Source organism: Danio rerio, chromosome 11 (assembly GCF_052040795.2).
Source record: "Danio rerio strain M-AB ecotype USA chromosome 11, GRCz13ab, whole genome shotgun sequence".
Lineage (NCBI taxonomy): Eukaryota > Metazoa > Chordata > Actinopteri > Cypriniformes > Danionidae > Danio > Danio rerio.
In genome coordinates, this window is record NC_141031.1 from 25,331,153 (window position 1) to 25,358,702 (window position 27,550).

The 27,550-nt window shown below is 37.8% G+C and overlaps 1 protein-coding gene and 2 long non-coding RNA genes across 4 annotated transcripts in view; 1 reads left to right on the forward strand and 2 right to left on the reverse strand.

Moving 5' to 3' along the window:
• The window catches only part of lrrn2 (leucine rich repeat neuronal 2), a 99,375-nt gene extending 87,705 nt beyond the window's left edge, over positions 1-11,670 (forward strand). Inside the window, exon 2 of the mRNA XM_087273588.1 lies at positions 7,518-11,670. Coding sequence (XP_087129714.1) covers positions 7,803-9,971 — 2,169 coding nt within the window. The 5' untranslated portion in view covers positions 7,518-7,802 and the 3' untranslated portion in view covers positions 9,972-11,670. The remainder of the gene's footprint in view (positions 1-7,517) is intronic.
• The window catches only part of LOC147841783 (uncharacterized), a 751,871-nt gene that overhangs the window by 493,581 nt on the left and 230,740 nt on the right, over positions 1-27,550 (reverse strand). The gene's annotated exons all lie outside the window — the stretch shown is intronic.
• Positions 1,484-21,034, reverse strand: LOC147834818 (uncharacterized). Of its 2 annotated transcripts, XR_015502526.1 has the most exons (5): positions 20,939-21,034; positions 14,056-14,117; positions 6,331-6,431; positions 3,059-3,179; positions 1,484-2,942 (listed from the first exon to the last, which is right to left on the reverse strand). It is a non-coding gene; the product is annotated as an uncharacterized LOC147834818 (long non-coding RNA). The 2 variants fall into 2 exon arrangements; XR_015502527.1 differs by lacking the exons at positions 1,484-2,942; positions 3,059-3,179; positions 14,056-14,117 and having other exon boundaries at positions 5,122-6,431; positions 20,939-20,975.

Genomic DNA, 27,550 nt, shown 5'->3' on the forward strand with positions numbered 1-27,550 from the left:
CTACTGGAAGCAAAAGGGGTCAAACTAAAGTTTTGAAAAGCAGAGAGACACACTATGTGTGGCAGCAGAGGCAGCTTGTCCTGTCTGAGCTTGATATTAGAGTTGGCAGAAAATAGGCTGGCAAGGTCAGCGCAGGTGAAAGCAGAAGGAGACAGACAGTTAAGTCCTTCCATTGAATTCCAATGTTACACACAAACTCTGACAGAAAAAAAATACACAAAACTATTACAAAGATACAATCTAAAAATTGCTGGGCTGTTTTAACATAAGTGCTGGGTCAAATACAGAATGAAACAACGGTTGGGTTAAAAAAGTAATTTAAATTTAATTTTAAAACAAAAACTTAAAGTGCCCCTATTTTGCATTATAAAATGTCATATTTTGGTCTTGGGGGTCTCCAATAACAGACTGATATCTGTGCAAGACTAAAAAAACCTTTATTGTCTTATATTATGCATTTATTTTTACCTAATTACCCCAACGACTCCCATATGATTTGTTCCCAAGCCCCTACAAGTCTATTCTGCAGTGATTGGTCTGATAACCCAGTCTGTTGTTATTGGTCGCCTGGAAGCACCCAACATGACTATGAAGTAGCACACAGAGTATGTGAGAGCCCAATGCAGTTAAACACCAACATATTACTCTACTCTTAATTATAACCCCAAGTAATAACAACAACAACAACACACATTCAGTATTAATCCACAGAATAGCAAAAGTTTTAAAAATTGAACACACTGCATGTGTGAGGAACAGCTGATGGTAGCCATAGCAAAGACAAACAGCAGAGGATCGCGAGTTCAGAAACGCATTTAAATTGCAAAAGGATGAAGCTTGTGTCACGTTACAACACACACTTAAATAACATTATATATTTTGCAAACTACACAAAATGAGGCAACAATTTTATTTACACTTGCATGTTATGATTCGGAGGAAGAAAAAACTGGTCCATATGAACTGTAACAGTTACTGACAAAGTCCTTTTCAAAGTCTAAGAAAGTTCCATACATAATAGTCTCTGCTGCTTCTTCCTCTAATAGCAAACAGCCGACGAATCCCACGTTGCAGCGTAGGTTATTGTATCAAAAATATGACAGGAACAAACACATCACTAGGTTGACTATACTGTGGTATCGTGAAAATGAACTTTAACTCCCCGCAATCAAATCTCCATCTGTCAGGGATCGTCATATTAATGTCATGATCAGTCCCGTGGTCCGCCAGTGTCTGAAGGGAAAGGCTCGTTCATGTTTGACCAGACGTGGTACTGGATATTAGGTGATGTATAGTATTGATTTCAACGTCGACGCGTTCAGGCAAAAGATCCGAAACCAACATGATTAATTTATTCAACTCTGAGTCGACTAATTTGTCAAAGAATTAATAGTTTTAAACAAGGTGCACTTTTAAACCTCAGCTAGTTGTTTTCATTCACATAGTGCTGTTACACTGTAACGAGGAGACTGACACGGAGGGATCCATTATGCAGTATTTATTAATCACAACTTCACTCAAACACACAATTTGCACCGGAGTGCACACACACACATCCACAGTAGTAGTATGAGTATCAAGACTGATGATGAACAGACACAGAGTGAGTTACCAGGCATGAGTTGAAGAGAGAGAGCGAGAATCAGGATCCGTTAAGCAGGCTTGGGTCAAGGGCAGGCAGCGAGGATGAGAGTCCGTATAACAGGCGTGGTCTGTGGGCAGGCAGAGAGAGAGTCAGGGTCCGTGTAACAAGCGTGGGTCGTGGGCAGGCAGAAGGCGAAGCAGAGTAAGAGACAGGCTGGAGTCGTGCACAGGAGATCAGGCTGGAGATAACGCTCAGAAATGCTGGCCGGGGCTAAACAAGACTTCGCACTGCACGAGTGTTTGAGTGCGGCTTATAAGAGGTACGTGGGTCATTAGCCAGATTCCAATCAGGTGTATGCGCAATCAGTGTAGATGGATGACGTAATGCTAAAAGTCCGGAGATGGTGGCCTCTGCTGGCCAGCGAGGGGAGTTACTGGGACCGAGTCGGTGACATACACACAGCATAGAAGGTCATTTTTAAAGACACATTATAAGGGCTCTTAACATTTCTCATATTTGACCCAAAGTTAGTTTAATAGTAAAAGGTCCTGCTAATGCTAAAAAAATAAATCCCTATTTAGTATAGATATTCAGTGGGCTCAAGGCATATTTATATATATTGATCATTCATGCCACAACAAACAATTAATTTAAGTGTACTGCACTGCACATAAAAAAGTTGCAAAGAAATGTAGCACTTTTCAAACATATATAACTGGAATAATTTAGCCAAGAAATATTACTTTTGTTTTTAAATCTAATGAAAATATTTGATTACTGTATAATACAAGAACTATGATGATGCTTTACATGTGCAAAGATGAATGTAACTAGGCTGAGAACTAAAGTTTGAGCCAAGACAACTTTTTAAATTTCCTTTGAGTCTTGTTTTAATTGAATTACGACTGTCAGGATCATTGAACATCATTCACTCTTTGTAGATTGTTCTGCACTCCGGTGAAAGAGAGAACGGCCATTCAAAATCATTTATTACAAACCCATAACAATTTATGGATTCTACATCGGTTCAGATATTCCCTTTTATTTCATAACCTGAAGCATGCTTCATAAATGATGAATACTGCCAGTCAATTCAGTCCCTTGATGAAAGATTAATCAGAATATACTTTTATTTTTTGGGGGGTTGTTGTTGTTCAAAGTAAAATAGCTTGAAGAATAGTTCCATGATATGAGGACAAGTATATATAGTGATGGTATGGATTGCAATAAGATAAAAGCATGTAAAAAGCAAAGGAAATATAAAAAGCTGGATTTGAAATTACTGCTTTGGCACAGAATAAACAAACATAAATACTGTCCGACCCAAAACAGCCGTCAATGCAATATGCAAACCCACCTTTGAGGACCGTCCAATCATTTGCAGGTGTGTGGAACAACAAAAAAAAAATTAATAGAGTCTGGCAAAACTGCAATACTGCTAGAGTAAACAGACTTTTTTCCTTTTCTACTCACGGTCAGGCTCTGAAATGAGTCGATGAAGGAGAGGACAGGAGAAGCTTTGGTACTGAGATATATTCATCAGCATGCGGCCAGAAGTGGCTCGTACATTCCACATTCAGTGTTCATGCCAGGCCTGTACAAAAATGAGGCTGGTAAAAATCTGTTAATCCCTGCAATCTGAAAAGCAAATCAAGAACATTAATTGTGATTAAACTGAAACAAAGCACTGAAAAGAACCTGACGGAGCTTTTGTAGGGATCCATTTGTTAGGGTGGTGACAGGATTGTATGTTTCATGGGTCAAATCAAAGGCTGGTGTCAAAATACATCTTTAAGCATGTCTTGTCATTACATTCTTTGTTGCCGAGGGGAGATAATAGTAGCTTGCAAAATCCTTTGTTAAGGTCAACAAAAGACGATTATTGTGAAAAGGAAGCTTTCAGAGCCACATTGAAGCATGTGTCACATTCATTCTCATTTGTGCCAGCTTCATCAAACATCACGGAATCTGACTGCAAAAACACCAGAAGTGGAGAATGTGGAGTCATTGGAAACACATTCATTACTACTTTTGTAAAGCATCAATACTTCAATCTGTTTTCTTTTAGTGAATCAAAAACACAGGCCCAGCCGCAAATCGTACCTAAACCCCTGTGGTTTTCCTCTCAATGCAAACTTTTTCTTGATGCTTAGTTGGGATGTCCCAATCAGGATCTGAGTCATTTGATTTTAAGTATCTACCGATACCAAAACCCAATCTGATACTTCTTTAATACATAAAAAAAAGAATAAAGAAGAGCGAAGAAACAGATCCAGGATGTTCCTTATTTTTTTTTAAATTCACCTTATTTTAACATTCAACAACTCTGCTGACAATAGCACCTCAACTTAAAATATCCAGCAGGCAACCCCAAGTTTTAATCTCACAGTTTGCTATGGCATAGTTGTCATCATCAACTTTATAATACCACCAGACTGCAGAAATACTCACGCTCACTGCTTCAAGCTGCATCCGTGTTCTACTTTGCCAGCATTTAACCGATAGCGTCTCTGTAACAAAGTGATTTCATGCTGCACACGTTGCGGTTTCTGTGGGAAGTCAAGAAAGAGATCATACACTGTGCCACAGCATAAAAACAATGCATGATTGGGCCCGATTTCCAATCACGTAAACGGATCAGGACATCCCTAACTCTTAGGCTGTCAGGAAGAAGTTTGTTCAGAGCTTGACTCTGCTCAAGTGTCCATAGAGGAGCACTCTCACACATACATTGATAAAGTTCCACTTTATGGAAAGGGTGACAAACTCCAGTCCCGCAGAATTTTGATCCAACTTTATTAAAAAACTCATCTGCTTGTAGGTTTTTAGTAGGCATTTTCAAGTAGTAGGGTGAGTAGGTGGCTCAGTGGTTAGCACTGTCGCCTCACAGCAAGAAGGTCGCTGAGTCCAGGCTGGGTCAGTTGCCATTTCTGTGTGGAGAATGCAGGTTCCCCCGTGTTGGCATGGGTTTCCTCCAGGTGCTCCAGTTTCCTCCAAAGTCAAAAGACATGCGGTACAGGTGAATTAAATAAACTATATTGGCCATAGTGTACTGTATGTGTGTGAATGAGTGTGTATGGATGTTTCCCAGTATTCAGTTGCAGCTGGAAGGGCATCAGCTGTGTAAAACATGTGCTAGATATTTTGGCAGTAAATTCCGCTGTGGTGACTGTGGTAAATAAAGGGACCAAGTCAAAGGAAAATGAAAATGAATAAATAAATGAATTTCTAGTAGTTGTTTTTAGTATGCATTGACTGGCTTTTTATGGGTGTTTAACTATGGCCGGAGTTAAAATCTGCAGGATTAGGCAATTTCAAAACAAGAGTTAGTCAGCCCTGCCCAGTGGTTTTTTGGGTACATAGAACAGGCAGCAATATCAGAAGTCTGCAAGTTAGTTCTTTGTAAAGTTCCTATAGTTCCTATGCCCCATTCACACAGAGCATCTCCATTAATGCTTAATGAAGGGCATGTCTGTAGCTTCATAGTGACGATAACAGCCAATCACATCCAGCAAAGACCATGACACCAAAAAGGTACAGAAGTAGTAGTAGTGTATAAAAAGTAATGTACATAAAGATTAATCCTATCACACTGGGTGATTACACACCATGATGAAAGTTTTTTTCCTCTATTTTGACATTCTGCTATTCTCTGGCGTTGCACACACATGATTGGCTCATGTCTGCTCTGGTAATGCTTAAATTGATCTATCTGGCTGACACTTGCGTTGATGCTTTTAAAAACTGTTTCAACGGACCGAACACGACTTGATGGACCCACAATTCAGTTTGGCAAAGCTTGATATCACTTCATTAAAAGCAAATGAGAAGCATTAACGCTATCACTGTGTCAATAGGGGGGTTAAGGCATAATATTAGTGGTTAATTGCAAGTACTGCATATTGCAGAGCCAAGTGGCATTCAGCTCCCCCTATCTAGACATAATGGGTGGAACAGTTGACTGGGGTTACGTTTAGTGTAATAGGGCAAAGGTAGTGGTGTATTGAACGGACCATCTGGCTCAACATGCAGCGAGGCACAACTAGACATACTGCTCAACCCTTTGGCTCAGACTAGCAATCATTTGCCTTTATGTTTCCACCAGGATTAGTATTTCAGCCCCACCACCACATTTTCCAGACTGCGCTCTGGAGTACTCCAAATGATACAAAATCAAAGAGCTTGACTCAAAGAGCAATTGAATTGAATCAAGAAATCTGTATCGACACCCAGACCTAATGGCATTATAGCAGCTAGGGGGTGAAAACACATTTATTTACAGGCTATAAAATGGTACTTGCAAGATGGGACCACCTGTTGCATGGCACCACAACAGCTGCTACCTTCTGGAGGTAAATTAGGGTGCTCATCGTTGGCCCCCTGCACTTATTTTGCCTAGCCTTGTGTGCATCTTTCTGGCTAAAATAAAATCAGTGAAAAGGAAGATTAATAGGTGAACTATGCAAATGCAGTACACAGTATGAAACAAGCGAGCAACCCACATGTAAACGTCTCCCATCACCTCACGTTAGGGGCACTCAAGATACCCTCACATCTCATTAGGACACAGGCAGGGAATAGACCGTACGCAACATGTCTTATGACCATCTGGGCCAAGGTAACTGTGCATCATGAGACTAAGCTTCTGCTTGAGAAGTTGACACTTTGTAAATGAGTTTGAAGGTGAAGTGCACATGCTGATGGCTGGTGGGGGAGCGCTCGGGACTGTGCTCACACGGGCTCACCGATAGCTATAGATCGTTCTTCCATCCCTCCACGCCAGTGTGCATATATGAGAGTGAGTGAAGAGGAAGCACAAATAGTCTCTGAACCAGCAGGTAGATCCCTGGGGGACAAAAGAGAGACAGAGAGAATATTAGGACTAATTGGGCATTCAGGAGAAGGATGGATTACTGTGGCAGAGCTTTGAGGAAGGGTGGAAAGGGTGGATGTTACATCAAAGCAAGAATACTACTGCTATTTTGTGTAGGCTTGGTGTCTAAATAAAATGTGATGGTTCAATTGTTGAGGTCATGTGAAGGGATAAAAACTGACCAAAAATAACATTCATTGTTGTTGTCTAGACTTGTTATAGACTGTTAACTCCAATTAACTTTGTGTCAAAGATGGTGTGTAGTTGAGAACATAATAGTTACAGAAACAAAACCAGACAATGGGGCATTGCAAATAGTAATGTGATAATAATACTGCATTAACTCCCATGCTGATGCTCGAAAAGTTAACTATGAAAAAGGTTTAAACTCTTCCCCAAAAGTAAAGAAGCTCTAAATCCAAAGTAGACAGCTGAAAGATTTCCCCTACACACCATGTCACAAAGTTTAAACAAAGTAGGTTAGACCACAGACCGAGTTTCCTCTCTTAATGCATTTTTATGTCCCCTCTGAGTCTGCATCTTGTGAATTTAGCCAAAAACATGTCATATTTTCCCCCTTTCCTTACAAGCCCCCAGCATATGAGTAATACCAGGGCCCTGATTATTTGCAGAGCTAAATCCTAAGCTATGAATTAGGCTCACTAAATTTCAGCATGCATTTCTCTCGTATTTTCACAGCAGTCACTTTGCACTATCTTTGGGACGTGCAGTGAAATTCAATGGAATGTCCCAGAACTAATTCAGAAGAGCCCTTAGGACAACAAATATATGACCTGAGGAACATGCAAAGTGTTTTGATAGCAACTTAGATATTCTATTTTCTTTAGAGTAACAATTAAATAACAATGACTAATCTGAAGTGTGAGGGGATACCGATAGTAAAGGACAATTATAGAACAAAAGTTAAACAAAAATTGGCACATTAAGCAGTTAAACAGCACACATTTTTCTGTCAAATGGAATTATGAATATTTGTGACAATTTCTGTGTAATCCCTCTTGTGACTGAGTACTGTTTTTTTCTCTCTCTCTTTTCTAGGTGTGTCCTTAAACCAAGTATAAACCCTACTCTCCCCTGCTATGATGTAAGACCAACAGAGTGAGTGGAGAGAATTAAAGCCATCTAAAGGGAAAAAGGGAATTTTGAGATACTCGTGTGACTACTTCGCAAGACTGGAGATGAAGAAACAGCTCTCTTCATCTTTGAGACAATACTTAACAAAACTGAACTAAACCCTTGGCTTTCCTGTGTTTCTCTATTAAAAGCAGACAGAAGTGAGGTCCAGCTCAGAGTGAATCATTATCAAACTATATCAGTTTAATTATGAAAATGGGACATATTGCAATATTCCTTCTGCACACACATCTGCTGCTTGGAGTCACAAGCTCTTTGGTCATTCAGTCCATGCCATGGAGAGTATCCTGCCCTCACCAGTGTGTCTGCCAAATCAAGCCCTGGTACTCCCCCCAGTCTGTGTACAGAGAGGCTCCTACAGTAGACTGCAATGACCTGCTACTTATCCAGCTGCCCACTTCCCTCCCTCAAGAGACACAAACCCTCCGGCTGCAAAGTAACCTCATCAGTTCTGTGGACCAGAGTGAACTCCAGGGCCTTGTCAATCTGACAGAGTTGGATCTCTCCCATAACAGCTTTACCAGTACCCGCAACCTGAGGATAACTGACCTGCCAGCTCTTCTCAGCCTACACATGGAGGAAAACCAGCTGAGACACCTCCCAGAAGCAGCTTTCTTTGGTCTCTCTAACCTGCAGGAGTTGTACCTCAATCACAACAGGCTTCGAAGCATCTCTCCGGGGGCCTTCAAGGGTCTGGATAGACTTCTAAGGCTTCATCTCAATTCTAACCGGTTAGTTGTAATTGACCGGCGTTGGTTCCATGCTTTGCCACAACTGGAGGTCCTCATGATTGGCGGAAACCCTGTGGAGATTATCCAAGACCTAAATTTTAAACCACTGGGATCTTTGCGGAGTCTTGTCCTGGCAGGCATGGGCTTGCGTGAGATCTCTGAGCGTGCGCTAGAGGGGCTTCAAAATCTGGAGAGCATTAGCTTTTATGATAATAGCCTAATTAAAGTTCCAAAAGAGGCACTACAGAAGTTGCCTGGTCTAAAGTTTCTTGATTTGAACAAAAACCCCATTCAGCTAGTGCAGAGGGGAGACTTTCGAAACATGCTCCACCTGAAGGAGCTTGGCTTAAATAACATGGAGGAGTTGATCTCTATTGAGCACTCAGCGATGGAAAACTTACCCGAACTGACCAAACTGGAGATCACAAACAACCCTCGTCTCTCCTATATTCACCCTCAGGCCTTCCAAAAGTTGTTGAGTATGGAAAGTCTAATGCTGAACAGTAATGCCTTGAGTGCCCTGCATAGCCAGACAGTAAGGTCGCTGCCCAGCCTTCAAGAAATCAGCTTGCACTCCAATCCCATTCGCTGTGACTGCCTGATCCGCTGGGTGGGAGCCGACAATGACAAGCCAGTCCGTTTCATTGAGCCGCAATCCACATTCTGCTCTGAGCCTCCTGAGCTGAAAGCTCGGCGAGTTAAAGAAGTCTCTTTCAGAGAGATGGCAGACAGCTGCCTGCCCTTAATTGCCCCAAGCACATTTCCCTCTTACATTGAAGTCAAACATGGAGACAATGTAGCATTGCACTGTCGAGCACTGGCAGAGCCAGAGCCAAATATCTACTGGGTCATTCCCCAAGGCGTGAGACTGACTCCATCCAGCAGCTATGGACGTTATCAGGTTCTCACAGAAGGCACATTACAGATTTTTGGAGTCACTGCTGAAGAGGCCGGCTTCTACACTTGCGTTGCACAAAACCTAGTGGGGGCTGATACTAGAAGCCTGACTCTACAGGTGGAGGGAAGCAACTTGATTCGAGGAAGAACTCAAAGGCGAGAGGATAGTTTTGAAGTTCAAGATGTCAAAGAAAGGTATGCCTTACTGAGCTGGCAAGCAAGCCATAATGTCCCCACTGCCCATTTATCCTGGGTAGCCAACGGCAGTCTTGAAGACCATCATAGGCACAGCACACGAATTCTAGCTGGCACCAGAAGATTCAACCTAACCCGCTTGCAACCAGGCACTCATTACAAGGTTTGTCTGCACCTGGGCCCTAATGACACCTCATGTGTCCATCTAAGGACCAAGGAGGTGTCAATGCCAGATCCTTTACCAGACCTGACCCCAGCAGTCCTGTTGGCGGTTTCAGCTCTTCTGCTTTTATTGGCAGCCAGAGCATGCCATGGGGGAGCCTCATTCAGTTGGAAAGAACACATAATGGAGTTTGAAAAACCTCACACTACCATTCTGACTCAGGAGGCGAAGGCATTCATGACTGTTCCAATACCAGTAAAATGTCTGAATCAGCAAGACCAAGGCAAAGTCCTATCAGACGGCAGAGGAAAAGACCTCAGAAATGAAATGCTGGGGCAAGTTGCTCAAGGGCTAACAAAAGAGGCATGCTGAGCGGAATAGAGAGTTACAGAAGGATGGACAAAAAATCCCTGGAGTACAAACTTCACAAAGCTCACTTTACCATATGACAGTCAAAACTACTAAACGTCTGAAACAAACAGTACTAGAAATTTGCGCTGCAGACCTGCTTCACATAACAGCAACCCAGTTTCAAGTATAGTATAAAAACAAAAAAGATATTTGTATTTATTTTGTAACAAAACAAATACAACACATATATGTATATTAAAAGCATTTGTTCATATATTCCCATACAATATATCAACTAAGGACACTAAAGCTGTGCTGCCATTCATTACAGTTCATATAGAGTCTGTTTATATGCAACCTTTATTAGTCTGTGACATACAGACCAAATGGTTGTAGAAAGAGAAGTACTTATATATTTTTAATGCTGACTTGACAGAAGGAAGGAAAGAACACAAATAGTAAGAACTGAAGACAGAATTTAAATCTTTCTAAAAAGCATCTACAGGCTGTGGGCAACAATTCACTTTTCTTGTTGTGGTGAAAAACCAAACTGACTATCTCAAAGCAGGCATTATGAAAAGTGCTGATATAAAAGGGAGGTGTCCTAAATGTTGTATTACTAATGTTGTATGTACTCTCTCTTTAACAGTGTGTTAAATTGTGCTCTGTACAAGGACCCCAAGAGAACGCTCTAAAGTTAACACCATCTCAGAGAAAGGGAATGTTTTCAGTGCATAAAACACAAATTCTTTTGTCACCCAAATGTGGATTGTACATCTGACAGGGTTCAAAAACATATGGCCCAATCTGCTCTGAGTGGGATGCTTCACTATTTGGTTTTCCTCATTCCTAAAATACGACAAAGCCTTGCTTAAAAAAGCAACCGAAGCGAACAGATGTTCCAGTGTTGACGGACATGCAGCCTAGACATATGTGTCGGCCTCTTTGTTCGAACATGTCAAACAAGAAGAAAGGGTCATAGAGAAAAGTGTGGAACAGCCTTATGATGCCATCCCTTCCAACAATGAAGGCAAACATTTGGTGACAGGGGAGAGATTCACATCTCCATGCACACTGTTTTATACAAAGCAAGCACGTCAGAGATCTCATCTCTCTAAGTACTGATGAAATGTACGGGTCCTGTCAGGCTGCTAATGGAACACTTCATGGAAAGGTAGTGTCAACTCTTCTTTCTGTAAAAAAAAGTGAAACTGAATTCAAAATGGGCTCTTTCTTAAACAGTGTCATGTGACGATTCAATGCGCATCGCTCTAACTGCTGGACAGCTACACTAATGAAGACGTGCCCAGTAAAGAGGGGTTATAGGGCACATGTATGCCCCTCTTTTATTCGGGAAAAGAAATAAGGCAGCATTGGGGATTGTGAACTGTACTCTTATATTCTTAAATATGGGGAAATCCATTTTTTTACAGGCTGTCATTTAAGGGTAACTTTGTTTGCTTTGATTTCTTACTTTATTTTTGTCCGTTTGTGGTTGATGTGCCCTCCTGTTTTAGTGACACTCTCTCTAAATTGACTGTCTTGTCCTCAGATTGTTTTCCTTTCATTATTATTTGTTGATCATTGGTCTTTTTTTCCCACCCCAAAGCTGTACATAAGTCAATCTGAATTTCCTATTCAACATACCACTTTCTGAAATAATTTAGATGACTGTGTGTTAAATTCTATTTTGAGCTATTATTAAAACATTTTGGACTGATATCATGGTTTGGTCAATTGCAGGATGCTAAAGGTCTTTTTACACTTGAAAGAGTTCAAACTGGGTCATTGTGAACCCTGGGTAAACCGTATCCTGATAATTTTAATCCACATTTAAACGGCATCTATGATAAAAATCATCTTTTGGAAGCTGTTTGGACAGAACTGTGTGTAGGTATAGTGTGTCTCCACAGTCATATTGGAGTGAAAATAAAATGTCTTTTTTAATTTCCTGACGTTAAAACTACTAAATCCCTCTCATTTTAAGGCCCACAGTAATGTGTCGTAGGAATGCCGTTTGCCCACCCAGTCGTGTATTAAGATGTTTCCGTAGTAAGACCTATGATCATATTAACAAGACAGGATATGGGCAAAGAAACCGGAATTAAAAGATCTGTTTAGCTCACTGTGATTTACACTTTTTAAGTTTAAAACGTTTTTAAAACAGTGCATGTTTGTAATGAATTACAGCGATTTTACTGTCTTTTCTTCCTTACCAAAGCCGTATATCAGTACAATTATAAAAGAAGATGCTACAATCCCGGTTTTTGGACGTTTATCAGGTTTATTTTGTACATTAACATAACGATGTCCATACAGCTGTGGATATTAATGTGAATCATGTCACACTTGTGTGCAAAGTTAAACACGAGATGCAGCTACAAGATTCTCAGATTTGAAAATGACAAACTTCTGAAAGCTATAATAAATAATCTGATGTTTCTTTTTAGCTGTAACTTTACAGACACATTCTGAATACACAAAAGACTTAATTTAGGTGCCTTTTAGGTATGCGAGTAGAGCTAAATTTGCTTCTAAATTATTAGTAAGATGTTCCTTTACCTGGGTTTAAGTGCAGTGTGAAAATTGCTAATGTGTGTTTACATGCACTGCAAAAGATACCTTTTACTCAGCCTGTCACTTTATTTTATCACAAAAATAGTCAAATCTTTCAATCGCATTACTTTAATTCTACTCAGACAGACAATTTTATAGTGCATGTAAACAAACTTTACATCATATCTAGGGCTGGGCGATTAATCAAAAGGTAATTGAAATCGGCATTAAGAACCAATAATCGATCGAATTTTTCCAGGTCGATTTTACTATTACTTTCCCTCCTGTGTGCGGAGCTGCGTGACCCCACTCACGTACAACACATGTTGTAAAAATGTAGCTGCTGAACTGAAAACTGTTTAGCACTTTGCAGACATATCTGATCTCTGGTCAAGTCATAAAATTAATAATTCCTTACATTTTAACAGTGCTTTTCGGAACACTGAAAGTGCTTTACACATTGGGGTAAATCTCCTCATCCACCACCAGTGTGCAGCATCCACCTGAATGACACGACGCCAGACTGCATATCACACACCAGCTGATTGGTGGAGAGGAGACCAATTAAAAGCCAATTATGGTATGGGGATGGTCAGAAGGCCATGATGGAAAGAGGCCAGGGAGCACACTTGGCCAAGATGAAGGGGATAAACCCCCACTCTTTTTCGAAGGACATCCTGGGATTTCATCCTGGGATTTTCGAGTCAGGACCTTGGTTTAACGTCTCATCAAAAAGACGATGCCCACTGAGCAGTACAGAGTCCCAATCAATGTACTGGGGCGTTAGGACTCCCCTGCTGGCCTTACTAACACCACTTCCGGCAGCAACCTAGCTTTCCCATGTGGTCTCCCATCCAGGTATACTGACCAGACTCAGCCCTGCTTAGCTTCAGTGGGTGACCACATGAAGAGAGCAGGGAGCTAGGACGATGAACCAAATCGCTGCACCAGAGATACTTTGAGTTTCCTACAATTATTTTAAAAATCAAGTAATCCACCCTTCATTCAAAAATATCACTTGTAATATGTGAGCATATTTACTGTACAAATCCTGTCAGTGAACTATAAGAGCACAAAAATAATAAGAAAAATGTATAAATATAAAAATCGTTCATTAATCGCAATCAAGTTAAAATGTTCAATTAATCGAAATGTTGATTTTAGGCCAAATGGCCAAGCCCTAATCATATCTCACCTTTACTGCATATAACCTTTATCGCACTTTATTTCTTGATAAGGGGCTGTGTTTGCTTCTGTTTTAATGTCTCACGCAGTCCCCTACACTATACAAGGTCCAAAAGGAGTATATTTCTACAGAACTGTTTTAGATTTAACTGGAGCAACATATCCTCCAATTATAATGAGAACAAATATTCATTCTTTTGAAATGGAATCACCGCAACGAGCTACTCCAGTTTCTAGAGATTTGCAAAACAGCCCCCGGCTTTTTAAATTCACAGAGAAAAGAGCCTCGGGCTGGTGATGCGCTTGCTCTCGGCAGAAAATGGCGTATCTACAGTTCTTTCCCCCCCTCAGTGCTATTACATACCTCACAATTACATAGAAGAGCCTGTTGTCCAAAAACAGGAACTTTGAGAGAGTGATTGATGCCTGAAGAGGAGAAAAAAAAAGATAATGGAAATGCATATGTTTGGCAGGGGACAGTGGTTTATATGCAACATAATAGCATTACCCTTCACTGCAGAAATCACACATAATTGTGGATGACTATAATTGCACATTACAGTTATTTGAAGGAATACTGAAAGTGGGGCGGCTGGGTTCTGTTTCGTAACACTTAATGCCATCCTTCACACTCAAGTGGACCCTCTCCAATCTATCCAGCCTGGAAATGCCAAACTATAAGGCTCAATGCACCACTGAACCGTAACTTTGCTGTTTAATGGAGGGGAAAAGAAATACGTTTTTTACAGTGCAAGATCAAAAGGGATATTACAAGCAAGCAAGCTCGACCACAAGAGCATCTAAATGGTAGGTTTTCTAAATAACTATTTAATAAATGACCTTCTCTTCTATTTCCTGATCAATGAGAGATAGACGTATACTGTATTTTATTGCCTCAAGCTCGAGAATGGTTTACTCGGTAAGTCAAAAAAACATAATTCACTATTAAATGGTACACTAGTCAACTGACATCATGTGACATTTGGTCTATTGCTGGCTCAATCATTAAGATGAATAGTTCTACAGCTTTAAGGGGAAAATGTCAAACAATTCTATAGAAGTGCCTTGCAGTTGCATTTTACAGAAATTTCAGGTAACACTTTATAATAACTACACACCATGAATCATTAAGTGTTAGCAAATAGTGAATTGATTATTTGTTAAGCATTTACTCTACATTGACAGATGTTAGTAAGCAGTTTATAAAAACAGCAACAAATGCTCTATTTTTGACTTATAAGAACATTTATTATGTGCTGATTGTGCTTTTATACTTTATTAATTAACTATTCAATAGTTAAGTATTGTAGAATATACAAACTAGTTATTTAAGAATAGTTGATGCTATTTTAACCCATTTAAGCCCACTGGCAACTTGCCGATGTTCATAATTGCCATTTTTCTCTAAGATTAATTTTCTACATGTTATCCAATGACATGCTTTTATTTGGTTGTTTGCATGCAATTGATGTACTTCCTGTCACATGAGGCCTTCAACTTTCTACCCCCTAATTTCGGGAAGCAAAATGGATGCAAACCCTCCCAAATAAAGAAATATTTCATGTTACTAAAAATATTTTTGTTTACAAATATATATCAACAGGTCTCTTGATTCATCTAAACAAAAGAAATCTTTCAAGAGATCTATAGGTTTTTTTGTATACTTCATCAAAAGTTCAAGCGGCAACTAGTTGCCTGTGAGCAAATACCTTGCAAGTACATAAATCATGGGAAATTAGGGAATTATGTGTTAAAAAGTTAATAAATCAACATTATGGTTTAATGATTTTTGCTTTCATAACACCCCATCTAAACATAACTTTCCATTTAACTGATATGTTTCCTTTAAAGTAGTCATTTTTGATACACAATTTGATATACAGCAAAATCACAATTTGATATACACCAAAAGAGTAAAATTAACATCTCCTACTGCTACAAAGAGTTAAAATAGCACTGGAACAGAATTAAAGTGCTGAGTAAACAGGTAATCATGAACTCTTGCTGTTAAAAAGAAGAAACACTGAAGAAAAACACAAAACTACAACCAAATTCAGTCACAACCTTAGGCCCTGCTGTCCCCACAAACATGGGTATTGTGTAATTTGAAGCTTTTTTTCTACACAAAAACACAGTATCAGGTCAGTGACTTTAAAAACTCTGGGTCAGGGTGAAAGCACCAGGGTCTATTTTTTAGTCCTCACTTTAGATCTGAAAACTGGATGAAGTTGAATTAATACAGCATTTATTGACATATGTAGTATACCATTACCATATGCCTGAATAATAAAATATATAAATGTTGATTTAAATAGTTTATTAATCATTTACTAGCCTACTATCATTTACTAACCTAGCCCACTCTTGAATGCAAATGGTTATTAAATAATGCAATACTGAATTTAGTAATGAACAATTAATATGTAATAAAGTATGAAAATACAATCATTAAGTGCATTATAAATGTGTAATCTTATCATTTGTATCTTATAATGAGCATTTGTAGCTGCTTACTAACGACTATTAATGTAAGTAATGTGTATTTATTTAACTTGGATGATGCGACGGCAGCCACAGGACAACGGCGCCAGTGCGCTCACCACAGTGCGCTTGGTAAAGTGAAGAGACCATGATACAGCCAATTTGGTGGATGGGGATGATTGGGAGGACATGATCGTAAGGGTGATGGAGGGGAATTTGGCCAGGACATCAAGGGTACACCGCTACTCTATACAAGAAGTGCCATGGGATTTTTAATAACCACAAAGAGTCAGGACCACGGTTTAACGTCACATCCGAAAGACGGCGCCCACTGACAGTAAAGTGTCCCCTCACTTTTACTTGTAGAGTTAATGCTTAAAAAGATAATGAACTAACTATTTGCTAATGCTTAATAGATGATTAGTGTGTAGTATTAAAGTGTTACTAATTGTCTAAATGTGAACACAGATTCTAAGATTCTGTGTAAGAAAACTGTGTTAGAAATCTTTAGTCTTGTATTGACAAATCAGAATGTTCAGACGCCACAGTGTACATTGCTGGTTAAATAATCATGAAGCAGAAGTACCAAAGCACCCAGGTGATGGCAAGAAAGGATTCTGCATTAATAATTTATGCAAAACCAGTGGCTACATGTGAGGAAAACCACAAATTCTCCTACCAAAAAACTATCAAATTAAAATGACTACCAAAACGATTAATTTTATTTTTTAAAAAATGAGTGTGGTGTAACAAGCTAAATTAAAGTAAGTGTTTGTTCTGACTAGTTGTTTTTGAAAGAATTATTTTCTTTTAAGTTCATTTAGGCACTTAAAAATTACTAGGCTACTTGTTTTTTCATTTAATTGAAATAAAAAAAAACTTTTTCCTTGTCATGTTTTAAAATTTGAGTCTTCAGCGTCGCACGATTCTTAAGATTTTTATTTTATTTACTTTTTTAAATATGTCCTGTTATATGAATTATAATTCACAACAGTTTTTTTTTCTGAAGATATTAAGCATTTTTTCAAATAAAAATGCATGTGTGTATTTATATAAACACATAGTAAATATGCAGAGTACACACTTTAAATATGACAAAACATTTTTAATGAAAGCAATTTGAAAGCAATTGATCACCATTAATTTTTGCCCAGCACTGGAGCAAACAAATACAGAACAATATTATTATTATTTGCAACATTGAAACAATTCTTGAAAAATGAATTGTACTGTACACAAGACAACCAATTTTAGTGTCTAAATTAAATAAAATTACAAAAGTGATATGAAAGGGCACCTATGACGAAAATCATCTTTTGTAATCTGTTTGAACAGAACTGTGTGTAGGTCTAGTATGTCCACAGTCATATTGGAATCATATAAACAAAATAAGTCCTGATGTTAAAATAGGATCCAAATCCCTCTCATTTTGAGGCCCATGACAATATTACGTAGGAGTGCGGTATCCCTGCCTACCAAATTGATTGATAGCTGCATATTAACATGTCTCAGTAGTACAGCATATAATCATATCAACAAGACAGGACGTGCGCAAAGCAATGAGACCACCTCCACTTTTTTGGTCTGGTTTTGGTGCGCACTCGTGTACGATTGCTACATTCACACCTGCCCAAACAAACCTCACCAAGAGGGAAAATGAACTCTAGTGCGATTCAAACTTATCCAAACTTAATAAGGCAGGTGTGAAAGCATCCTTAGTGTAGAATAGGATAAGGCTATATACATTACAAAAGCCAACTAATTAGTATTTTGGGGCTGCATTGTGATCCTTAATTCTATACAGTATTTAAATTGTTCTAAATATAGCAATCATTTGTATTTATTTATTTATTTATTTTTATATATTTATTTGGATAAAACCTATTGTTATACTGATTTACATATTTTTGTTGTGTCTCCGGTAAATCTTATTAAAATGTACAACAGTCAATGTTTCATTCATTAATATATATATATATATATATATATATATATATATATATATATATATATATATATATATATATATATAAATATAAATAATTCAACAGGACACATTCTAACGTAAAGTAGATTTTAATTATTTAGAAGATTTAAAACCCTGTATCAATCTCAAAAAAAAAATAAATAAAAAAATTTTTGATTGCAATCCATGCTACACACTGTAAAATAAACACACCATTACATTTAAGAACAAGCCAGCAGGAATTTAAGTGTTTTAAACATCCTGTTGCTCTCTTTTCCCTTTCCTTTAAAGTGTTCCCATTTTCAGGGCCAGGAAGCAGTTTTGTGGAACGATGATAGAAAAATTGATTGTGAAATCTATTTAGTGTGGCTATCGATTTCCCCATAAGGGGAAGGAAGGCAGAGCGTGTGAGTAAGATAATGGAATATGGAACGGGGGAGCAGGAGCCCAGAAATGGGAAGTGACACTGGTTAATGGAGTAGAACTGGGCTGTTTTAGGTGGAGCATGAGAGCGTGTGCACATATATCCATGTGCAAGGTCTCTACGACCATAATAACACTTCACATCCTACTCTGCATTTCAGCTTATGTCTGGTAAGGATTATCTGAAGGATCACATGACACTGGAGTAATGCTTTTGAATTACAATATTTCACAATAGTACTGCTTTTATTTTATTGTTCATCAAATTAATGCAAATAAATCCTTGATAAGGGAATTTCCTTATGGTAAGTTTGTTTCAGGCATGATCATGATGATAATAATAATAATAATAATAATAATAATAATAATAATAATAATTTTGATGTTGATGATGATAAAGATAATAACAACAACAATAACAAGAATAATAAAAAAAATAATAATAATAAGGGAAAAAGTTAAGAATTAATTTAGAATTTTTACATTTTAAAAAACATTTTATACACCAAGGCTTGGCGAGGCAGTTGTGCAGTAGGTAGTGCTGTCGCCTCACAGCAAAAAGGTCGCTGGTTCGAACCTCAGCTCAGTTGGCGTTTCTGTGTGGAGTTGGCATGTTCTCCCTGCCTTCGCGTGGGTTTCCTCCGTGTGCTCCGGTTTCCCCCACAGTCCAAAGACATGCGGTACAGGTTAATTGGGTAGACTAAATTGTCCGTAGTGTATGACTTGCTGGATAAGTTGGCGATTCATTCCTCTGTGGCGACCCCGGAATAATAAGCTGACAAGAAAATGAATGAATGAACACCAAGGCTTCATCTGAAATCGTATACTTTCATACTATATAGCACGCTAAAAACAGTATGCAAGCCGTGTAGTATGTCTGAATTCATAGAATTCGAAAAACAGAATGTGAGAAGTACCCAGATAACCTACTACTTCCGACGAAATTGTGAAGTGCGCATCCGATAGACGCTGCGCAATCCCATCATGCATCGTGACAGAATTCATGAATGAGAATAAAGTGACGCAACTGACGTGAGTAGGTTACAAATTTATGCCAAAATGGCGGATGTAGTACATCTGAGTTTAATTCATACTGCTCACATTCATATTGCATAGTACGAACTACTACGTAGTATCGTCAAATGCAGTTCCTTCTGAGTAGTAGGTGATTTCAGACACAGCGCAAGACAATCAGAAAATTGTGAATAATTTCAAGAAATAAGTTCCAACTAATAACACAATTATGAACTTCCATTTGTAAACTCATAATTCATGTAATGAGAATCAAATTATATTTATTTCAGTTTCCAATTAAATGTTTACATGACTTAAAGATATGCAGAGAACGTAATGTATTTGAGTATCTCTAGAAAAAATGACCACTCACCTGTTCCCTCACAATCGTTACATTGCATTAAAGTGGGGGAATAGTTTTGCAGTCTATTCAGTAAGTAGACGTGGATGAAACATGAGTGATATACATGTGAGGTCAATGATAAAATGGGATTAGATATCATGTGGCACAAATTGGGCATTTGACGCACTTCAGACTGCAAAAAAAAAAAAAAAAAAAAAACAGTGTGAGTAAACATCTAACAAACAGAGCAATGGAACAGAGAGAAAAGCAAGCAGCTTACAATGATGGAGATTGGTTCAAAGATGATGGCCGCTAGACATGACCGAATTGAAGGACATTATTTTTGCTTTACATGTATGGCTGGTATATAGATGTGCGTCAAAACGATAAATTATTACGTTTAACCCCTACCCTGCCATTGACGAGAGAAACATTTCCCTGATAATTTTTTATGTTCATAAATATTTTTTTAATTGCGAATTTCTGGGGATTTTTTTTTTTTTTTGAGATAAAAAAAATCACAAAAAACATAGTGGAAAAACTAGGGGGTCTGCTTTTCCATTGCATCAGCATTGTTCTACCTTCGCTCCTCAAGCCTCTTACAATTCCTGTTTAACGTCAATAGACAGGCACAGATTTTGTCAATGATTTATATTGGAAAGGAAGGAAAGTCGCTCTGAAAGAAAGGCTGAGAGCAATGAACACCTAACAATATTGACTAAACAATGAGCAGCCAGACAGCACAGAACCCATGACTGCTAACAAAAGTGACTGTCACTTCATTAGAAATCGTTTACAGTTATTTCGACAGTCTGGCCATAACTAATGTATAATAACCTTAAACAATGAGTTGTTATTCCTCTTGTGTGAATGTGGTATATTACACATTAAACATGCAGAGCTAAACTGCGCCATTAACAGCCAACACATCAAGATATTTCGGGGTTTCTAGTAAGTGCTTGTCATTAAAGAGATACTGTAGTTCAGCCAAAATTGAAAATTCTGCCATTATTTACTCACCCTTCAATTGTTCCATCCAAATCAGTTTGAGTGTCTTCTGTGAAAGACAAAAGAAGATATATAACAGAATGCTGGAAACCTGTAACTTATAATGTAGAAAGACAAGTAGTATGAAAGTCACAAGCTACGTTTCCTACCAAAGATGTGCATGCGCAAATCTGAAATATTGCATAAAACATTTGCAATTAAAGCACTGTATCCATCCATCGACTCTAAGAGGACAACAGCGTCACTTCCTAATTAACTGGTGCAAATATCAAAATCAAACATGGAATTTGTTGCAGTAGAAGCTACTGCGGGCCTTTCTGTTATATAATAAATGACTCAGGCCTCTGAAGACGAAGAGAAAACACCGTTAACATTCAGGCGCTTTTGGAGGCGTTCTTTGGGAGTGTAGTGGGTTAAGGAAAGGTATGGGAGGTAATAATACTGAGCCACTTTGATGACAGAGACTGGCTAAGGGGTTTTAGAATGTCAAAAAAATATTTTAGATGGTTTTACAATGTGGTAAATCTGCTACCATCCCATCATGCCCATTTAATCACATGATCTGTTAAAAAAAAAATCTAAAATAAATAAATAAACAATTATTATTTTTTTGAAGTGCTTTCTGGAATTTATTTGGTAAATGTGTTTCCCTTGTAGTTTACCAGCCTTTTTTCTTATCGGTTAAAAGGTTTCTACTACTCCATTGTGCGCATGTTTTTTTATCTGCATTTTCTAAATTTAAACGCACCTTGGCATTCCCATCAAGTATACTTAATGCAATATTTCAAAATGCACATATATATTTTCAAAATTTGTAAGGAAATATAGCTAATGTTGTTTACCTGTAGTGTTCACATGGTCATATTACTGCAAGTAATCCAACAAGCATTTCGTTTAGGCTAGCTTCTGCTTGGTTATTGCATTTTTTGAACATTAGCCAGTGGGGGAGTGTCTTTTGTCTATCCAGGAGTGAATTGTTTCTGATCAGTCACTTATGCATAAAGCTGAGCTGACCCGAAACAGACTTACAAAATGTAAATCACTGTAATGTTGTCCTTGAATGAGAGAACAGGATCATTTTTACATAATTGCAAAGTAAACATTCTAGCCTACAAGACTAGTTACTTAAAAGTTTTATTCAGGCCTATTCAGTGTGGTATTTTGGACCTTATTTCAGCTACATTTTTTTCCTCCAAAACCTACCAACCAGCATAAGATTTATTATTTATTTTTTTTCTAAAAAAACACAAGCATGTACATTAATAATTGGCACAAACTATTGTAGCACAGCTGAATACAAAAAAAAAAAAAACATGTTAGCCAATACAATGTAATAAGTAGCTGAAATAAGCACAAATGTAAGGGCATGCCAAAACATCTTAGGGGCCCCAAAATCACCTCAGACCCCAGAGGGTTAAAGGTTTCCAATGTTCTTCAATGTATCTACTTTTGTGTTTAACAGAACAGAAACACAAGTTGAGTAAATGATGACAAAATTGTCATTATTCTGTGAATCATCCTAATCATCATAAACCGGAAGTTGAGATTAATTTTTTTTAATATATCGTGACATACATCCACTCGAAACTGTCCTAAAATAAAAAAAAAAGTTAGGCCGGTGCATGATTTTGTCTTTTGGGAACCAACTGGATCATTGGAAGAAAGGTGTTGTTTACAAAAAGAAAGAAACTTGACGTATGGATGAAGGTAGAGCAAACGAGACACACTGATAACCCCTCCCAAAAAGCATTCCATGTGACAAGAAGTGAAGCAGTTTCAATTGGGGAGAGAAGGTTATAATATTTCAAGAGTTCACATTTAGCTATTGCTTGATACTAACTGCAGGTTTGGCATGCTGTCCCTGGTGAAAACCATGAGCACGGAGATACTTAAGCCCAGGGCTCCAGTCTGGTCATATTCACTTTTTTTTTGTGCACGAGTGGGTGCAGCCATTTGAATCTTTTTGGCTTGAGACTTCCGGTCTCATTCACATCTATTAGTTTTTAGATTTTAAAAACAGCTTGTTATGCTGCTTGATGTTGCAAACTGATATTGTCTAATCATATTATTCTACTTTGTACGTATAGTCATGCAAAAACCTGTTTGTAAAGCAAGTAGTTTGACCGTTTTCTGCCATTTATTATTCTTAGTCATTACTCCCATAGGTAACTGAGTTATTCTTGAAGGGTGGGGGTTGGGGGGTGATGAAGACGATAGCCTCACAACAAGAAGGTCGCTGGTTCGAGCCTCAGCTGGGTCAGTTGGCATTTCTCTTTGGAGTTTGCATGTTTTCCCTGTGTTCGCGTGGGTTTCCTCATGGTGCTCCGATTTCCCCCACAAGTCCAAAGACATATGCTATAGGTAGGCCCACACGGAATCTGCGCGCGCAGAATTTGCAGATTTTTCGCTGATTTTCCGCAGAATTCTGCAGATTTTTAGCCCATCATTAATTCTGTTTATTTACTTGAGTAAATGTGAAAAATCTGAATTTATTCAGTATAAAATAATAAAGTAATTTATTACTTTTTATTTAATATATTAATGTCTAAGTTATGATACTCTGCTGGAAACTCCCAAAATAATTCCGCAGAAATCCACAGATTTTTACCAAAATTCTCCGCAGAAATAGCAAAAAACGTCCGCAGATTCCGTCTGGCCCTGGCTATAGGTGAATTGGGTAAGCTAAATGGTAAGTAGTGTATCTCTGTGAATTATTGTGTATGGATGTTTCCCAGTGATGGGTTTTAATCAATGTTTTACAGACATCCGCTGCGTAAACCATGCTGGATAAGTTGGCGGTTCATTCTGCTGTGGCGACCCCAGTTTCATAAAGGAACTAAGCAAAAAAATTATTGAATGAATGAGGGCAAATGAATTTTTGCTAAATAAAGAAGTGCTTGGAAACACACTTTTGAATCATACATTTTGAATATATTTTGACAATAACGCAATATTAATTGATGAAATTCAGCTGTCAATCAGTAGAATTTATGGTAGTTATGGTCATTTTATACATGGTCTCTTTATAATATTTAGACAGCAATTGGTGAAAATATAAGCCTTGGAAATGCTGCCAGGCAACCTGGACACATGTGGTCAAATCATTCCTTCATGCATTGTCAATACCAATTTCTCATTCGAATCATTGCATCTTTCTCAGAGCCACATAAAGCAACCAATGACAAAGATGACTCACAGTAAAAAGACAAAATAATCATAAAGCATGAAAGATGCAGCCTTGACAGACATATGCATAGAAGCTTGTTTCCACCATGGGAGAAGAAGGCTCATTAAAAAAAGACAGTTGCAAAAAGTCACAAGTCTATGTTGTAATTTGGAATTAGATAAAAATTAGGTGAGAATAGATATGAAGCCCTGAGTCAGAGTTGCACATATACTCAGTGTTGCCATGCCAGATTGGGCAGTCCTGGACAAATCTGACTCCCCTTTGTGTGCATACACGCAGCGCCTGCAGTTAAACTCACAGGGGTTTATCATGACAGCAAGAACAAACATAGAAACATTGTCTGACTGACAAGCATAACCTAATTATGTTCAAAAGAATTTAAAATGCCAAATAGGACGAATTTATACCCCATTTCGAAAGTAAAACATACTCTAACATGAAGTGCAGTGTGTGGGTGAGAGGGGGGCAGTGTTTCGATAAGAACTGGTTATGTTGTGGTTCTGAAACTGCTGGTTTTGGTTGCTGTATGGTTAACAATTATGACAGTTAAAGTAACTAGGTTCATTTCGATTTAAATTAATTCAAATTAAATATTAATCTAATATTTTGGGCGTTTTTTATACGTTTTGGCTGGCTTTAAACAGCTTTTGGGCTGGAAAAGTCAGCTATATCTGGCAACACCACATAAACTCAGAATTGTGTAAAAAATCTATAATTGTGAAATAGTTAAAATTCTAGAAAGGAAAATATCTGAATTGCCAATTATAGACTTAGTATAGCATATTATAGTCAACATTGTCAAAATAAAAGTGAGATGTAAAGTCAGAATGGAGAAATCACTCTGAAATAACAATGAGAGTAATAAAGAATGCTAATAAAAATGTTAATCTGGTGTCTGAATAAATGCAAAACAGAACTAACACTACCAAAGTACTGTAAAACAGCAGCTTGTGTATTAATAACCAAAAAGAAAGACTGGGAGAGGGAAAATCATCACAAGCTATTTTTTTCTGAAATATGTCAAACCAAAGCCTGAAACACTGAATTGCCTTTTCCTTCAATTTGTGTTATGGCAAAGGACATCCAGCCATTTCCACGTGAACCTCTCAGCGAGCAGCTACTGTCAGTTTAACAGATCTAACCTGATGGTAGGCCCATTAAGGCGAAGACCTGAGATGGTAAGAGATTAGAGGTGCGATTAGAGGAAGAACCCAATTATCCCTCAGCACGAAGACTGACCCCTAGAGACACTTCCGTTATTGATTTCCAATTACATCACTGCGTCGTCCATTGGACAAGCCTGATAGACAGAAACAAACAGAAATCACGTCGAGTTTGAGTATTCAGACAGCCTTCAGACACATTGCCAAGAGTGTATAAAATATGCAACAGGAACAAACTAACATTTCAATGTGAATATTTTCTGTGAATGTTGGGTTATTCAAAAAACCAACCTCAAAAGGCAGAGAACAATCAAGCTACCACTTTTTTTCAGACAATTTAAACATTTTAAAAGGCTGTTACTGCCTCCTTGTGGCAGAAACTACATTTTTCTTTGGTTATCTGACATGTAGACGCTATAAACTAAGTGGCCAATTTATTAGGTACATGTGCTCTACTGTTATATTAAATCACATTGCAGCAAATCAATCCATTTAGGCACATAGATGTGGGGCCTGTACCATGAAGCCAGATTAGCTGGCTAGCTAGTTCAATTTCAGTTCAATTTGCATCAATTCTGGGATTTAGGTACCATAAACATGCTTGTAGACAGCCTATCGAAAGGCATGTTTTTTATTTTCCTCAAAAAGTGAATCTTTTGGCAGTTATTCGCCTCATTTTCTTTAAAATTATAAGGTTCAAAAAACTGCATTTTTAGTGACATTATAAGCATTAATTTTTGCTGGATTAGCTTGTTGGATGGTGATCATAACCACACTTTGTTTACATTTACAATTGTGCACTTTAAAACTGTGCCATTGTTACAATTTTATAAATAATGGAAACGAAGAAAAAAAAACATTTTTGAATAAAGAAATATTTAAATAAAAAGTTTCTCATTTAAAAAACAAACAAAACAAAAAAACGATGAAGGTAGCTCAGTTTTCACTTTTCTTTATCGCGTTAAAATCCTATTCTCCTCTCAACCCTCTTGCTAAAATTGAACATTACCATTTAGTAGAACCTTGTTAAAGATAAAATTGTCTGATTTTAATGATTATTACAATTATGATTAGAAATGTGATGTAAAATTAGATGATTTATAATTTATTTGTAATTGTGACAAGCTATTTTAGTTCCATTAAATATACACACACACACACACACACACACACACACACACACACACACACACACACACACACACACACACACACACACACACACACACATTATTAGCCCGTTTATTTTTTTCCCCAATTTCTGTTTAACGGAGAGATTTTTCCAACACATTTCTAAACATAAAAGTTTTAATAACTCATTTCTAATAACTGATTTATTTTATTTTTGCCATGTTGGTGGTAAATAATATTGTACTAGATATTTTTCAAGACATTTCTATACAGCTTAAAGTGACATTTAAAGGCTTAACTAGGTTAATTAGGTTAAATCATTTGGGAAATATTTTAAAAAGAAATAGGTCAAATAGAAGGCTAATAATTCTGACTTCAACTAATAATAATATATGTAATTTACAGCTGCAATTTAAAGCTTTCTTTTTAAAATCATTATAAGCTTACCTTTCTGAGTCTCTGCATACAGTACACATTGTCAACTAAACAAACTTCACATCTTCGCTGCCTTAACCCAAGCAAGCTGTTTCCTTTTATCTGTTCTCTTTCATCAACAGCTCTTTTATCTTGCTGTATAAAGCTTTTTAAATTCTTTGTATTTTTAAACCCATTATCTTAGCCTGTAAATTGCACTCTCTCTTGCAAGATGTCAATCCCAGTATCTTTGTTTTAAAGAATATGATTGGCTGTTGCTACTACTGATCTTGCACTTTTACATGCACACGTTCACAATCTCAGGATCAAAGCCTGAGTAAACAGAGAAGAATGATGATCAGCATCATGGTACCAACTCGGTTTTGTTAATCAACCTATAACTAATTCAGAGCTTCTTCAGCTACCATCGTGGTATAGGCCTGTGGTTATAAAAGGACCTGCTGAAGTTTAAATCGAACACCAGAATAGTGTGAACAGGGCACAGTAGTTGATGCAAGTTCAAGTATTTCAGAATCTACTGGGATACTCTCTCACAGGCAGCCATCTCTTTACAGAAAATTATCTGAAAAATAAAATACCCAGTGCTTGGCAGTTCTGCCTTGTTGATGCCAGAGGTCAGAGTCTAGCAAGACTAGTTTGAGCTGACAGAAAGCCAACAGTAGCTCACAGGACTGCTACAACTAAGCTCTGCAGAAGAGCATCTGAACA